The 16,713-nt window shown below is 38.0% G+C and overlaps 1 protein-coding gene across 1 annotated transcript; it reads left to right on the top strand.

The window, feature by feature from the left end:
• Positions 1–4,581: 4,581 nt before the first annotated feature.
• Positions 4,582–7,622, top strand: LOC120779724. Its single transcript, XM_040112098.1, has 2 exons — positions 4,582–7,030; positions 7,110–7,622. The coding sequence occupies exon 1, from the start codon at positions 5,609–5,611 to the stop codon at positions 7,022–7,024; it is 1,416 nt and encodes a 471-aa protein (XP_039968032.1). The 5' UTR covers positions 4,582–5,608; the 3' UTR covers positions 7,025–7,030; positions 7,110–7,622.
• The last annotated feature ends 9,091 nt before the right edge of the window (positions 7,623–16,713 follow it).

Raw genomic sequence — 16,713 nt, 5'->3', positions numbered from 1 at the left:
TGGATTTACGGGAACTTGATGAAAGGCTTTTTGCAGATCGATCTTTGAAAAGATCGTCTTACCATTTAAATTACAGGTGAAGTCCTGTAGGTACGGAATTGGATATCGGTCTGGAACTGTGACACTGTTGAGTGCCCTGAAATCTCCACATGGTCGCCAGGTACCGTCTGCTTTCATTACCATGTGAAGAGGGCTGGCCCAACTGCTGTTCGATGGGCGACAGATGCCCAATTTGATTAAACTTTCGAATTCTGCTTTAGCCGCTGCCAATTTATCTGGTGAAAGGCGTCTTGGTCGTGCAGATAGAGGTGGTCCGCGAGTTTCGATGTGATGGACGACTGAGGATACGGCTGGGTTTCCGGGTTGTGCCACGCATGTTAAATTGCTAAACTCTTTGAGTAGGCTTGCATATGCGCATGATGTGTCGAATGTTTTTACTGATAATTAATTGTTACTTACGAGCTTTCCAGGCGATGTCACTGAAGTTAAGTTGTCGACTAATCGTTTCTTTTTTAAGTCAACCAACAGTCCATAGTGACTTATAAAATCGGCTCCAATAATTCCGCTCGTAACGTCGGCGATGAGGAAGTTCCAAAGGAATTCTCGTCTTAAGCCTAAATTTATTTTAAGAAGCACTTCGCCATATACGGTAATTGGAGTGCCGTTTGCCGCAAACAGTTTAACAGTTGATGGCTTCATGTTGTTGTTTCGAGTGGTTTTGGGAATTACCGATGCGTCTGCCCCGGTGTCTATTAAAAAGTTGTATTGAGAAAGTCCGTCGAAAAGTTTCAAGCGGTGTGTGACTGCAGGAGTTCCGTTACCGATAGGCGCTGCAGTTTTCGTTTTGGATAGTCATTAGCTCTTTTGCCTGTTATTATAAGAGCAGGGTTTTCTACAAGTTCGAGCGTTGGCCCCAAATTTGTGGTGATACCAGCATAATTCGTTTAGCTGTGCGCAATCTTGGCGTGTATTTCGTTCTTGTCTCGGTCGGCTTCGGCTACGACTTCGCGATCGGTGCGTTTTTATGGATTCGATTTGCCTCGTCAGTTGCGCGATTTCCTTCTTTAATTCCTCTAGCGTGGTTGACTCATTGTTAGTTTGCGTGGAGGTGCCTGTTGCCGGTGCTTGGTTACCTACCATATTAATTTGTCGAAAATTCATGGAGTCCGCGATGGCGTCTGCAATAGGTACTTTATCTGCTACGTCACCCTTTGATGCGATCACAGCAGCTTGAGCGTGAGGTGGTAGACGCGAGGCCCAGAGGTCGATTATTACTGTCTCGCAAAGTGCTGTGCCGGCCACCCGGCGCATTTCGTTGAACAGTTGACTTGGTTTTAAGTCGCCTAATGGCATATCGGAAAGAACACGTTGTACGCGTCGTTGTTGGCTATCCGCGAATTGAGCTATAAGTTTGGACTTGATGTAGTCGTAACGATTTATTGAGGGAGTAGAGTCGATTATGGCCTTCAGCTCCATTAGCTTGCTTGGTGGAACTTGTGCCATGACCAGATTGTATTTTCGTGCGTCGTGGGTCACACCTGTAGCAGCGAACCAGAATTCCAGTGACAAAAAATAAGACTCGATGTTGGTGTCGTTCATATTAGGCGGGCTAATGCGAGGAACCATTGCTGCATCCACGTGGAGATCGGGCTGATGCACTTCGATTGCTGATCTGGCCAGAATGCCTTGAGGTTGATTCGCCTGCGCTGCCGGTCGAACGCTCGCGGGCGGAGATGTCTGTGCGGTGCTTTCTCCTTGTTGTTCCATTTATAGATTCGTTTCACTTGTTCGGGGTCACCAGTTTTGGACGTTTATTGTTTATTTCCAGTTTATTTAAAGTTTATTTAGAAATACTTAAATATTACTATTTAACAAGGTGAAAGGTTATCCGTGAACACGTCCGTTCGGTTTGACGGTTTGTAGAAAAAAGGGAAGAATGATAGGATTCTGGGAAACGGGTTGCTTACAGCTAGAATGAAAAAGGTAGTACAGGGTTGCTAAAGGATAGTGTTGTAAACGTAACAAAGGGTTGCTTATAAGCGGTGAATACGGCGTTGCCACATATACTTCAATAAATATACACCCGCTACATACCTACATACGAATAGCGCACCCATTCGCTTATATTTGTTGGTGACGAAAATTGCTAGCGAACAGCACGTCAAAATACCCAGTAGGAAAAAAAGTTGACTCAGTAGGAAAAAGTGCAAAACCCTGCAAAAAATTTATTTTTCAATTTTTAACAACAAACAATAAAATTAATTTGAAATTTTTAAATTAAATAATTCACTATACAAAAAGTTTTTCAAGTTTGTTTTCTTAAATTTTCGTAACTCTACGCGATTTAATTTTCTCATTCAACCCAATTATTAAATATATCTTACCGAAAAATGAAAATGAAAGATTTTAAAATTACAACAACAGATTTGATTGCATTCGTGGAAGACCATCTTCAGACCCAAAGTGAAGATGAATCGGTCTATACCCTAGAAATTAAAAGGGTTGAACTAAATTCGCTCTATGAAAAAGAAAAGCGCTCATACGATGCGATCAGAAGAATTTCTCGCGAAAGTCATGAAACCATCGATTTCTTTAAAGTGAAAGAAAAATACCAAAAAAGTTATCGAATGTACCTCTCTTGCTTAGCTTCCATCAACGAAGATGTAGATACGCGTAAAACACAGGTGTCAACCCAAGCCATTGAGGAAAGGACTTTAGAAGCCACGATGATGGATTTCGCTCCTGCAGTTCACCTTCCACCATTCGACACCGACATCTTTTACGGAGATTACACAACTTGGCCCACCTTTCGGGATATGTTTACAGACCTGTATATCCGTAACCCAAGGATTAGTAATGTTGAAAGACTCTTTCACCTTACTCAGAAGACCCGAGGAGAAGCAAGAGAGGTTATTCAAAACGCACCCTTAACAAATGATGGTTTCATACTTGCCTGGAAAAATTTAGTCGACCAATACGAAAATAAGAGGTTGCAGGTAAACACCCAATTAAAGACCCTTTTTAACCTACCCCAAGTAACTCAGGAAACAGGTTGTGCTATAAAAAGCTTACAACGTTCCGTTAATAACGTTTTAACCAATTTACACAATCTTGAGATTGACACAAATAGCTGCGATCCGATATTAATATATCTTTGTAGTTAAAACTACCTAAACAAACTCTCCAAACATTTGAATATATCCTAGCAGATAATTCAGATATACCGACGTGGTCAAATTTCGACAGTTTTTTAACCCACAAATACAAAACTCTCGAATCTGTTGCAAACTTCAAAGCTTCAGTAGCAAAATTACCCCCATTCCACACCGGTACTGTTAAAAGAACAGATGAAAAGAAATGTAACACTATTCATGCTAACGTGGCTGAAACGCAAATTGCTAGACCCTCTCATACTCAAAAGAAATACTAATTTCAACCTTACCCAAAACAATATAGATACAGAAAGCTGTAAGCTCTGCAAAAAGCAGCACCCTATTCGAGAATGTTCCAAATTTCTCGCAATGAATGTAGAGACACGTATCTCCACAATCAAAAAATATGGTTATTGCTATAACTGCTTGGCCATTTCACATAGCTACAAAAACTGCGTGAGTAAATTCTCGTGTCGTAAGTGTCACAAAAAACACAATACTCTGATACATAGAGAATCCATCTTTCGACCTGAATCCACCCCGGAAATACCAAACGTCACTAATTCGAACCCTGAAAACGCTTCAAGTACCGCACTACCCACCCAAAACACAAATACAAATCGGCAATCCTACACAACAACTATACAGTCCACTAAATCATCAACCCAAGACCCACCCAACCCAAGTAGGAAGCAGATATTACTCGGTACTGCAATGGTTCAAGTAGAACATAATGGCCAGCGATATTCCGCGAGAGCTCTAATTGATTCAGGATCGGAAGCCACATTTATATCTCGAAGACTTCAAAGAAGTTTGGATATACCCACCCACTCTGTATCAGCCCAAGTGACCGGACTAAATAATGCAGTTTCAGCAACACCAACGAGTATTTGTGAAATCACGCTTTGCTCACCCTTAAACACAAATTATAAGCTATCAGCACAGGCATTTATACTAAATAGCCTAACTGATAATTTACCCTCATACCCCATAGATCCAAAGCAGTGTCTTAAAAATCTTGGATTCACGTTAGCCGACACCCAATTTCACAAACCCAGACCCGTGGATATACTAATCGGTAGTGATATCTATCCAAATATTTTACTCAATGGAGTAAAGCGAAACATACTAGATTCACTCTTAGCTCAAGAGACAGAATTCGGATGGATATTGTCCGGATCCATCACCCAACCCACCCAAAATTCTGCTATAGTTTCATTTCACAATAAAGTGAACCCTGAGAATCTACTCACACGTTTTTGGGAGGTGGAGGAAATCCTAAAGGAATCCGTAGTTTCCAAATCGGACCAAATTTGTGAGGAAATTTTCCAAAAAACTACCCGTCGTAATCCAGATGGGCGCTATATACGCTTCAAAGAACCCGACAATATTGATATCGGATACTCTAGACATATAGCGTTGGCCCAATTCCTCAGAAATGAACGAACTTTACTTAAAAAACCCGAAGTGAAAGCAGAATATGACAAAGCAATTATGGAATATTTGGAACTCGGACAAATGAAGAAAATAGAATACATTACCCTTCTGTTAAAGCGACCCAATATTACTTACCACACCACGCAGTCATTAAACCCGATCGTATAACCACGAAATTGCGTGTGGTATTTAATGCATCTTGCCCTACGTCAAATAACAAAAGCTTAAATGACGTCTTACATATCGGGCCTACTTTACAGAAAGACCTTGTCATTCTGATCACAAATTGGCGACTCTTCCAATTCGTTTTTAATGCGGATATTCAGAAAATGTACCGGCAAATACTCGTAGACCCTAATCACACTCGGTTCCAAAGGATATTATTTAGATAGTCCCCGGAAGACACAATAGAAGACCCTCATGAAGCTAGCCGATGATGTTGAAGAAACCCACCCATTAGCAGCCAAAATACTTCGCCAGGAAATGTATGTAGACGATGTTTTAGCTGGAACATATGACCTGACCACGGCAAAGTCAGCACGAGATGAACTCATTTCCGCTCTGAAGTCCCCAGGATTCGCTCTGCGAAATTGGACCTCCAATGACCCACACATTCTGAAAGGACCTCCACAGGATCATCTTTTAGAGACGGAAACACTCAACCTTTCGGAACCCGAGAACACCAAAACTCTGGGCATTCGATGGAACTCCAAAAATGATTCATTTTTCTTCCTCGTCAATCCAATGGAGAAAAAACCCGCACACACCAAACGAGAAGTTTTATCAGCCATGGCAAAATTGCTTGACCCAGCCGGTTGGCTTAGTCCAATAATAATCACGGCAAAAATAATTATGCAACAAATATGGCTAGATAAAACTGACTGGGATGAAAGCCTGAAGCCCCTCATCTATTGAATTGCAACCTCTGGTGGCATGGACCCCAATGGCTACAACATGAAAAAGAGCATTTTCCAGCAACGGAGAAAACATACAACACTACCGTGGAATTCAAACCCGTTATGACGTTTGCGATAACCACCCAAGAGGACATACTCGAAAGGTTTTCCTCATTCCCCACAGCTATTCGCGTTATCGCTTACCTATTCATGTTTTGCGCAAATGCCTCACCAAGGAGGCGAGAAATTGATTACTCAAACCACGAAATAACCCCGGAAGAGTTCAAAACAACCCGAATGAAGTTAACTATTCACACCCAAAAAACACATTTCCGAGAAGAATATGATGCATTGACCCATAAAACCCAAATACATAAGAAAAGTTCATTATTGACTTCAAATCCATTCATTGATCCTAAAGGAGTTATGCGAAGTGACGGAAGATTAACCAATTCCACAGCGCTATCATATAATGAGCGCCACCCTATCTTATTATCCTATAATAGTCGTATAACAAAATTACTAACTCAATTTACCCATTTAGCAACGTTACACCGCGGAAATCAGTTAGTTCTCCGACTCCTAAGAACAGAATTCTGGATACCCAAAGCAAAGATGCTGATTAAAACAATAATTCATCAATGCAAAACGTGCATCATACACAACAAGGCTCAACAAACCCAAATAATGGCAGCTCTTCAAAATGAACGAACCATCCTAACCCGGCCGTTTGCTGCCACTGGTATCGACTTTGCTGGACCCTATGACGTCAAAAACTACACTGGGAGGGCATGTCTAATCACCAAAGGATATATATGTGTATTTGTATGCTTCTCAACTAAAGCAATACATCTCGAACCCGTTAGCGATCTCACTACGCAAGCCTTCCTAGCAGCATTCTTCCGTTTCTTCTCGAGGCGTGGATGTCCCGCTAATCTTTATTCCGACAACGGAACAAACTTTATAGGAGCTTCACAGTTGCTAATGAAAGATCGGCGTGAATTATTACAGACACTTCGAACTCAAATTACATCTCTCCATAGCCATCAAAATATCTCATGGCACTTCAACCCAACTCCACATATGGGTGGATTATGGGAAGCAGGCGTAAAAAGTCTAAAAACCCACCTAAAAAAGATCAAAACATTACAAAAATTCATGTTTGAAGAATTTGCTACCCTATTGACCCGCATTGAAAGTTGTTTAAACTCTCGGCCAATAAGCCCCATAATCGACGACTCATCAAACTTGAAACATCTAACTCCAGGACACTTCCTTATAAGTACCCCATTGTTAACCCCAGCCGAACCCAATTTAGAGGATGCAAACTTAAGCATCGTTAACAGATGGCAGAAACTAAAAATACTCTACCAGCACATTTGCAAGAGATGGAAGGAAGAGTACCGTAAAGAGCTATCGTTGGAGATTGGAGCGGATATATACCCTCAAATTATCAGAAGTGGACTCTTCAAACCCGATAATGGTACAGTGGTGGCGCAGAATACAGCATTTGGCTGGACCCTTACTGGCATCATCTAACCCTAAGTATACTTCTGATAATTACTCCATTTCATTTCAAAACCTTCAATATATGTTACCCTACTAATACTCAATTATTTCGCAGATTCTGCAAGGTGGCCGCGATGTTTAATCCAAACAAATACTCCTCTGCGTTACTCCCACAAATTACATAAAGTAAAAGAGGCGTAATGCAGAGGAATATCAACCGCCCCAACTTCACACACAAGAACAGAAGGGGAAACAAAAGAAGACGATTTTCCCGCGCATTTACCAAAAAGGTCATTATTATCCCGCCAACACAGCAATCAAGCATAAGTGAAAACACAAGCGAACACGGAGTGAACACACAAGTAAAATATAAGCCAACATAGAGTAAAGTTAATTATAATAAAGTGAACACAACTAGTGAGACAAATTACAGTGAACACGGAGAGCAAAACGTTTTTAAACAAGGAATCCACACAACATTAAACAGCGATACTCCACATCAACAACAACAACACAGGATAAAGGAATTTGCACCCACAACAGGTTACAACACATGAAATTATTAACATAGAATTACATATATCTATAAATTAAACCAATTAACCCATATTGGCAACACGCACACACACCCATATATTTATATATGTATATATGTATATACGATTAAACTCGAATTTTATAACGTTTGAACTTAAATGAATTATCTTTTAATTAATCGAAATCGGCCCCATACGTCGACATACCCCGACTGGCTGCAAAAAAGTTTATCTGTTTGCCGACGGATATAGTGGTCAGAACAAAAATTCAGTGATAGTTGCTACTTTACTATATATAGTAAACAACTCAACTATTGAAGAAATAGAGTTAAGAATATCGGTACCTTGCCATGGACAAAACGAAGGAGATTCTGCCCACAGCGCTATCTGCTACGCCTTAAAGAAAAGTGGTGATGTTCATGTTCCAAGTCAACTAAACCCAATATTCAGGCTGGCGCGGATAAAGAAGCCATACGATGTAGTTACCATGGATTATTCTGATTTTTTAAATATTCGACCTATCTTAAACTGTTATCCATTCGAAAAGACGACTCAGGAGAACTAATAAACTGGACCGAAATGGTTGAGTGCAGAGTAGAAAAAGGAGAACCTTTCAAATTGTTTTTTAAAAATAAGCATACAGACAAAAATTATAGATCCTTGACTCTAAAACGCCCTGTTGTCAGTTTATTGACGGGAGAGGTTTCAAAATTAAACCCGACTCCTCCTAAAATACTTAAAAATAAATACGAAGATTAAGTATCGCTTACTACTGGAGATACGCCAGTAATCAAGTTATGTGAACATGCAAATTTTTATAAATCCCTTCCTCATTAATTACAAATATTTTTTCATTAAATTTTTTTATTTTTGTATTTCATATCTGTTTAATAACTCACCTTGTTGGCCACTCACACTTTCTTTCAAAAACAAAAATGCACTGGATTCCAAAAGAATCGTTATAAACTTTTATTTTCTATGGAATGCACTTCAAAAATAGTATAAAAGGTTAAATATGTGTACGTTATATATATGTACATAATGAGCAAAAGTGATTATAACTTGCAAACAGTAGTTTTTAGAAAAAACGTTAAATATTATATATTTTATATAATATATGGCCAGAATGGGTGCTCCTTTTAGAAAATGCCCTGGGGTTAAGGCTGTGAAGTCGGAGGGATCTTGCGAGAGTGGTGAGATAGATCTAGAGTTTAGTACGACTTCTGATATGAGCGAGCAGAAATAGCAAACTCCTCATACACTGGAACTTATGGTTACCAGCCGTTTTCTTTAAATGGGACTTAAAGCTCTTTTTTACCGCTGATTCCCAGTAGCTCGAGGTGTACCTGCCCCTTGCTGGTAAAACATACAAAGACAGCCACATACTCTTTTTCTAAAATGAGGAGGCATCGAGGAGCATCGAGGCCTTTATCTGGAAAGGTCCAGCAAAAATCAACTCCTTGGGTGATGGTAAAGAGCTAAAGCTATAGTTGCAGCGTTCAGGTGGTAGGGCTGCCATGATCTGCATGTACGCATCTTGTGCTTGTACATAGTACACTGTTTACACATGAAAATGGTTCTTTTAATTTGTGGCTTTAATCGCGGTATATAGAACTCTTGTCGGACCATTTGTTGCATCAAGCGATGATTACCATGCAGTGTAAGCTGGTGAGATAGTGTTAGAAACAAGTAGGCAAAACGGGATTTCTCTGGGACAATGATGGGACATCGTTCATTGTAAATTCAAGGCTGGAGTTGGCAAGTCTTCCGTTTGCCCGTAGTAATCCCCTTTAGCGCCCAGGAATGGGTTTAACACGAGAAGTGAGCCTCCCTTTTCGAGGAAGGTCGCTTTTCAAGCAACTTTTGATTTCTCTTTGCTGAAATAGCGAGTTTGTGTGTATACAAGACTAGACTGACCCTTGGCATGTTGCAAGTCGGAATATGTTAGTTGTATGTAACGTGATCGCTCTGATATTCTTTTCACTCCCTTTGTTTAAGCTTTATGGGATGAATTTGTGCACATAAGTTGACTACCGTGTAGTGCTCTTCGAGGAAATGATTTAAAATCTGTGGAGAATATCATCCTCTTTCTTGAGTGATATATGAAAATTTTATATTTCTGACTTTCTGGAGGTATGAGATTCCGAGCAGGAGACTTTGGCCAGAATTCTGTGATTCCTTTTAGCCATGTAGACTGTTCCACCAGAGGTAGTGCGGGTGAGGTGAAGTGGTTTTGCAATCTCTTGTCCCAATATCCGCTGGGTTATCTGCACTTGCAACATGTTGCCATTTTGCTGAGCCAACTAAGTCTAAGATTTGTGATATGCGATTCGATACATATGTCTTCCAATTATATGGTGGTTTTTCCAACCATGCTAGAACTATTTCTGAGTCTGACCAGAGATACATTTTGTTATCGTTTAATTTTAGATGGGTTTGAACTATCGAAAAAAAATTTTGCTAACAGAAGAGCACCATTCAGTTCAAGCCGTGGCAGACTGAGTGTCTTCAAGGGTGCAACTTTGGCTTTGGCTACCAAGAGGTGTGAAGATATTTTGTTCTCGTATTGTGTGCGTACGTAAACTGTTGCGCAATAAGCCTTTTCAGAGGCATCACAGAAACCGTGTAATTCTGTGTTAATGTTAGGGGTGAAATTTACCCATTGAGGGATTCGAATTTCTGATATAGTATGCAAATTGTTAGCAAATTGAACCCATTTTGTTAAACGTACAGGTTTTACCTGTTCATCCCATTCAGTGCCATCTTGCACAATTCTTGAATGAGAATTTTAGCTTGAATCATTATTGGCGAAAGCCATCCTGCGGGGTCGAAAAGTTTTGCCACCGAGGAAAGTATTTGACGTTTTGTAATGGCGGACATAGCAGATATTGACTCAATTGTATATGAGAATTGATCTGTTATCGCATTCCATTGAATACCTAGAGTTTTGGTTGTACTAGCTTTTTCAAATTTAAGGAAGTCTGTATCTAATAAATCTTCCTTTTTTATATCTTTGATTATTTCGCGATGATTTGAAGTAATTTTCTTTAAACCTGCAGAATTTAATGCTTTGATCACTTGCGATAGTGATTCGCATGCTAATGCGATACTGTGGCTACCTGATAGTATGTCGTCCACGTATGTTTGTGTTTGCAACACAGAAGATGCTAAAGGCAAATTTGTTGCATTTGTTTGTGCCACTTCATGTAATGTTCTAAAGCCCAAATAGGGTGCGCAGTTGATGCCAAAGGTAACTATTAATTGAATTGCGGAAGACTATGCGTTGGAAATCTTGGTCATCTTCATGCACCAGAATTTGCCTATACATTTTCTCAACATCCCCGTTAAAAACGTATTTAAACATGCGCCAATTTAGTATTAGCAACATGAGATCAGGTTGTAATGTTGGCCCTGTGTATAATGCATCATTGAGTGATTTGCTTGAGCTCGTACACTTTGAGGCATTGAACACCACTCGTACTTTCGTTGTGATTTTATCTGGTCTTATTACCCCATTATGTGGAAGGTAAAAAGATAAATATCTAACTTTGGATATTTTTTCATATGGTACAGTTTCTTCCATATGATTGAGGTCAAGATATTCCTCCATCACATTATCATAAGCTGATTTTAGCTCATTTTTCTTCGTCAGGCTTTTTTCCATACTTAGGAATTGCTGGACTGCTGAGATTCTAGAGTGGCCTAAAGCTATAGTTTCTGGAAAGGTGGATTTGAATGGCAGTCGCACAACATAACGACCATGTTCGTTTCTTGTTGTTGTGGACTGGTAATAGGCTTCGCATGCCTGGTCTTCTTCTGAAAGTTTGGTAATCTGGGGTACTTCTTCTACTTCCCAGAATTTTTTAAGTTCATTGTTTAAATATTCATTTGTGATATCTTCCACTTGTGTTGTGAAAGAATTTATTTTTTCAGTGACTTGGCCACTTATAATCCACCCAAAGATTGTATTTTGGGCTAACAATTTATTGGAGATTTTCTCTATACCTTCAAGAATTATTTGAGGTATTAAGTCACTGCCTAATAATATGTCGATTTGTGATGGGGTATGACAGTTGGGATCTGCTAATTTTAGATGTGAGCATTTTTCCCAGTGTATTTTATTTACTTCATGGCTTGGAAGCAAATTTGTAAGTTGCGGTAGAACGATGGCTTGTGCATCTATTCGTATATCCGCATTTGGAGAAACTATGGTGATTGGGCATATTTTATTAGAATTTTGAATAATTCTTCCGCCCATTCCCGAAATTTGAAAATTGGAATGTTTTATTGGCAATTTTAGCCGATTTTGAACCTTTGATGATATAAAGGATCTTTGAGAGCCTTGATCTATTAACGCTCTTAGTTTGAATAAATCACCTTTATGTTCAATGGTGATGACCGCAGTGGGTAAAAGAATTTTGCTTTCATTTTCTGAATGAAGCGCTTGAATTTTGCTGCTTTAGAGCAACATGGTTGTTCTTCCCTTTTTCGGGATTTGAGGTTTCGGGATTACTTGATGTAGTTGTAGCGACTAACCCCGTGGTTTTTGAAATGGATTTTTCTTCACATTTTGAAAATTGGTAACATGAAGCATTGAGTGATGTCTTCGTTGACAGTATACACAATTGAATTTGCTTTCACAGTCTTTTGTCATATGAGAATTCGACAGACAGTTTATGCAAAGTTTGTGTGACGGACCAGATTGTTTTTATCTGAAACGGATAATTTTTTGAATCTCTCGCAAGATCTTAATTTATGACCTCCTTACAGAGTTCACACAATGATTGCCATTGACTACTTTGATTTGACACGAATGTGTGACTTTTTATTAACGTGTCTATTATATTGTATGTTATTACTGGCTTGGGGTTTGAACAAGTTTTTACTTGAGTCATTGTGATGACTTTTGGCTTTATAGTTTTTTTGTCTAGTCGCTCAGCTATCTCGTATTGAGCAGTAAGAAATGTTTTCATCTGTTGCCAGGTGGGCATTATTTTTCTTTCCACTAGTGATTGTTCCCATCGTAGTAACGCAGCATCAGGCAGTGTTTCTGCGCAAATGATTACTATAATAGGGTCCCACGATTCTGTGGAGATATTTTGTGTTTTTAACACTGACAAACAATTGGTCACTGTGGAGTGTAAGTTTTGAAATTCCTGGCTAGTTTCTTGTTGGATTTTTGGCAAATGCAGTAAAGTTTTTGTTGGGTTTTCTATCATAACCCTATCATTTTCATACCTTTCGACAAGTGCTTCCCAAGCCAGTTTAAAATTTTCGTCATTTAAAGCGAATTGCTTGACGATACTGCCTGCTTCCCTTTTGTTTTATACCTGAGATGGTATAACTTTTGTGCTTGTGAAAGTTTAGGATGGTTTATATAAACGGCAGTGAACATGTCCCGGAAGGACGGCCACTGGCCATAACGTCCATTGAAAACTTCAGTATCACAAGCCGGTACTTTTAGATACATGCCTTTATCTAGGTCTTCTTTTTGTGTTGTAACCACTCTGGGAGGGGGAGTAGTGGCTCTACTTGGCCTTACTAAACTTATTTGTTCAGTTATCATTCCCGTTGCCGAAGCTTTTGTGTTTTCTGGGAGTTCTGCGTCGTCAGTATCTAGTACTGTATCGTACGCTGCCAGAAGGCGTGGCCATAGATTATTTACACTTTCTAATTTCATATTCAAAACTGATTCCGTGATGTCAGTAATAGGGGAAGCTTGGAACCGTGTGCAATATCTTATAATCGATAGTATATGATCTTTTGATCTATTTTGCTTTGTACCGTACTTAGAGCGTGTAGCTCTGCAGGTGTGCTTTGTTTATCGTCGTCAGCCATTTTTGGAATGGTAGGAAACTGGCCTGATTTAGATTCTTTTGAATCTGTGCTCATTTGGAATAAATAAGAATTTAGATTAAAATTTGATGATATATATATGATAAGCCGAAAACTCTTTTAAGTAAATAAGAGTTGTTATTCCCGTAAATTTACTAAAATACGCGTTAATCGTTTTTGTTAACCGCACTATTGTATTTGAGTAGTTGCGATTTTATATATATCTTTATATATTTTCTATTACGGATTTATCCGTATGTCCTTGTATATAAGTACTCGCAAAGGCGGTATACGAAGTCAATAACCTTTGTACATATATGTATGTGCACGCTATGTGCGTATTGATGTGCATATGATATGCTAAATTGGTTGGTATTTAGTCCCGCTTGTTTTTGTAATTGTATTGTTAAATAATATTTGCCTATACTGGCTTAGAGTATGTACTACTATATAAGTATGTACTAATATATTTATCGTTAATAAAATTTTATTATTTATTTATTTATTTTTTTTTTTAATTCCGCTTATTGTTTATAATTAAGCTATTATCGCATCTTCTAATAATTTAAGATTTATTATTGTTTTTAATTTTTTGGATATACCCCCTAAATCAGGATGTGTACATATATTATTATTAGGCTTGTATTACCGCGTAGGCCAACAGAATACTGAATATATGTATACAGTATGTATATGATATATATATTTATTTATATTTGCGCGTTCAGAATAGAGCGAAAAAAGAAAATGAACAATGTGCAGGTCATTAGCCTCTGCACTTGCGGATTAGCAAAGTATATGCTTCAATATATTAATATTAAATTGAATGTTTGTTGCAGTTATGTATTTAAAAGTATGATTTGAGTATATGCATATGTAAATATATATGTTTGTATTTATTCTCGATTTAACATTGGAAATTTTGCTTTTTATGCCTTTTGCTTACCTATTTTATGCAATCCTGCTTACTGTTTGAAAAAACATAAGGGGTATTGCTGGAAAGATTTGCAAGTAAATACTTGAATATAATTTTGTTGGTTTTCTGTTGTAGTGGGTGTGTTTGTATACACAAGGGTAAGTTTAGAAGGCAGTAAATGATTTCTTTTTGTATTTATGAAAGTATATGGATAATATATTTTTTCAACTGATTTTTATTCCCGTTTAAAAATCGATCAAACGGATTATATAGGTTTTACATTTGATAAAACCGTATGATATCATACATATTTTCTACATATGTTAATAAAAAATGGAAACGACTTACTTTTGTCTCGCCTCAAGGGGAGTTTTGGGAGAAAAAGGTGCATATAGTTTGAGATAATTTTGGGGATATTATCTTCTGGTTGCGTTTCAGTTTCCTTTTGTGTTTAGTGTTGTTCTACTCCTATGTCCTTCTGTGTTTAATGTTCCTTTCCTTATTTTTTTCCTTTGTTTAGTGTCCTCTTGCTCCCGTTTCCTCCTTTGTTGAGTATGTACATACATACATATGTATGTTGTAATTTTCTTCTAATTAACTATATCGCGCCCGATTCATATTATAATTTTAGTTATTTTATTGTTAGTCCGCGCCCGATTTATGTTTCTCACCTTGTTTAATATTATTATTAAATACTAGTCACAGCACTAGATAACTTTAGTAAATTTTGTAAACTTAGTAAATTATTATTTTTTTCTAAAATTTTGTTTCTTTATTTTATAATTTAATTTTTTCACAGAAGTTATTTATAATCTATTTTTATTATATTTGGTATGTTTTATATGTAGTGGCCTAGTAGCAATTTCTTATGTTTGTTAATATACATACGTATATAATTTGTATGCTTTTTGCACAGCACTTTTATCTTTTCATACCTTTATCTTTTTTACATATATGCACTTTTTGAGGCGCAGTATATTGTATAAATGTGTTTAAGTCACTATATTTCCTTTTTTGGTCACTGCACTTGCTGCTATGCAAAACCGGTTTTTGGCATATACATACATATGTGCTTTGTTTTTTTTATTTATTTGGTTTTGTCACTTATTATTTTCGGTTTTTATTACCGCACTTTCTCACAGGTTATAATTATTATTACAACTTTTTTTTCCGAAATCTTAATTTTTTTTTATTTAGCCACAGTGTCTTCCTTTATGGCTCGAAGGACCATGTTTAATAACTCACCTTGTTGGCCACTCACACTTTCTTTTAAAAACAAAAATGCACTGGATTCCAAAAGAATCGTTATAAACTTTTATTTTCTATGGAATGCACTTCAAAAATAGTATAAAAGGTTAAATATATGTACGTTATATATGTGTCCAAAATGAGCAAAAGTGATTATAACTTGCAAACAGTAGTTTTTGTAGTTTTTAGAAAAAACGTTAAATATTATATATTTTATATAATATATGGCCAGAATGGGTGCTCCTTTTAGAAAATGCCCTGGGGTTAAGGCTGTGAAGTCGGAGGGATCTTGCGAGAGTGGTGAGATAGATCTAGAGTTTAGTACGACTTCGATACGAGCGAGTAATGTAGTAAACTCCTCATAATTGAATTTATGGTTACCAGCCGTTTTCTTTAAATGGGACTTAAAGCTCTTTACTGCTGATTCCCAGTAGCTCGAGGTGTACTGCCTTTGTTGTAAAACATACAAAGACAGCCACATACTCTTTTCTAAATGAGGAGGCATCGAGGAGCATCGAGGCCTTTATCTGGAAAGGTCCAGCAAAATCAACCCCGGTGATGGTAAAGAATAAAGCATAGTTGCAGCGTTCAGGTGGTAGGGCTGCCATGATCTGCGTACGCATCTTGTGCTTGTACATAGTACACTGTTTACACATGAAAATGGTTCTTTTAATTTGTGGCTTTAATCGCGGTATATAGAACTCTTGTCGGACCATTTGTTGCATCAAGCGATGATTACCATGCAGTGTAAGCTGGTGGAGATATATTAGAAATAAGTAGGTAAAACGGGATTTCTCTGGGATAATGATGGGATGTCGTTCATTGTAACTAAGGCTGGAGTTGGCAAGTCTTCCGTTTGCCCGTAGTAATCCCTTAGCGCCCAGGAATGGGTTTAACACGAGAAGTGAGCTTCCCTTTTCGAGAGGTCGCTTTTCAAGCAACTTTGATTTCTCTTTGCTGAAATAGCGAGTTTGTGTATACAAGATTAGACTGACCTTGGCATGTTGCAAGTCGGAATATGTTAGTTGTATGTAACGATCGTTTGATATTCTTTTCACCTTTTGTTTAAGTTTATGGATGAATTTGTGCATATAAGCGACTACCCTTAGTGCTCGAGGAAATGATCAAAATCTGTGGAGAATATCATCCTCTTCTTGAGTGATATGAAAATTTTATATTTTCCG

Source organism: Bactrocera tryoni, unplaced genomic scaffold (genome assembly GCF_016617805.1).
Source record: "Bactrocera tryoni isolate S06 unplaced genomic scaffold, CSIRO_BtryS06_freeze2 scaffold_11, whole genome shotgun sequence".
In the NCBI taxonomy this organism is placed as follows: Eukaryota; Metazoa; Arthropoda; class Insecta; order Diptera; family Tephritidae; genus Bactrocera; species Bactrocera tryoni.
This window is presented reverse-complemented; position numbering and strand designations above follow the sequence as displayed.

Coding starts and splice junctions, on each gene's coding strand:
- LOC120779724 (XM_040112098.1), top strand. CDS start 5,609: ATGACGTTTGCGATAACCACCCAAGAGGACATACTCGAAAGGTTTTCC.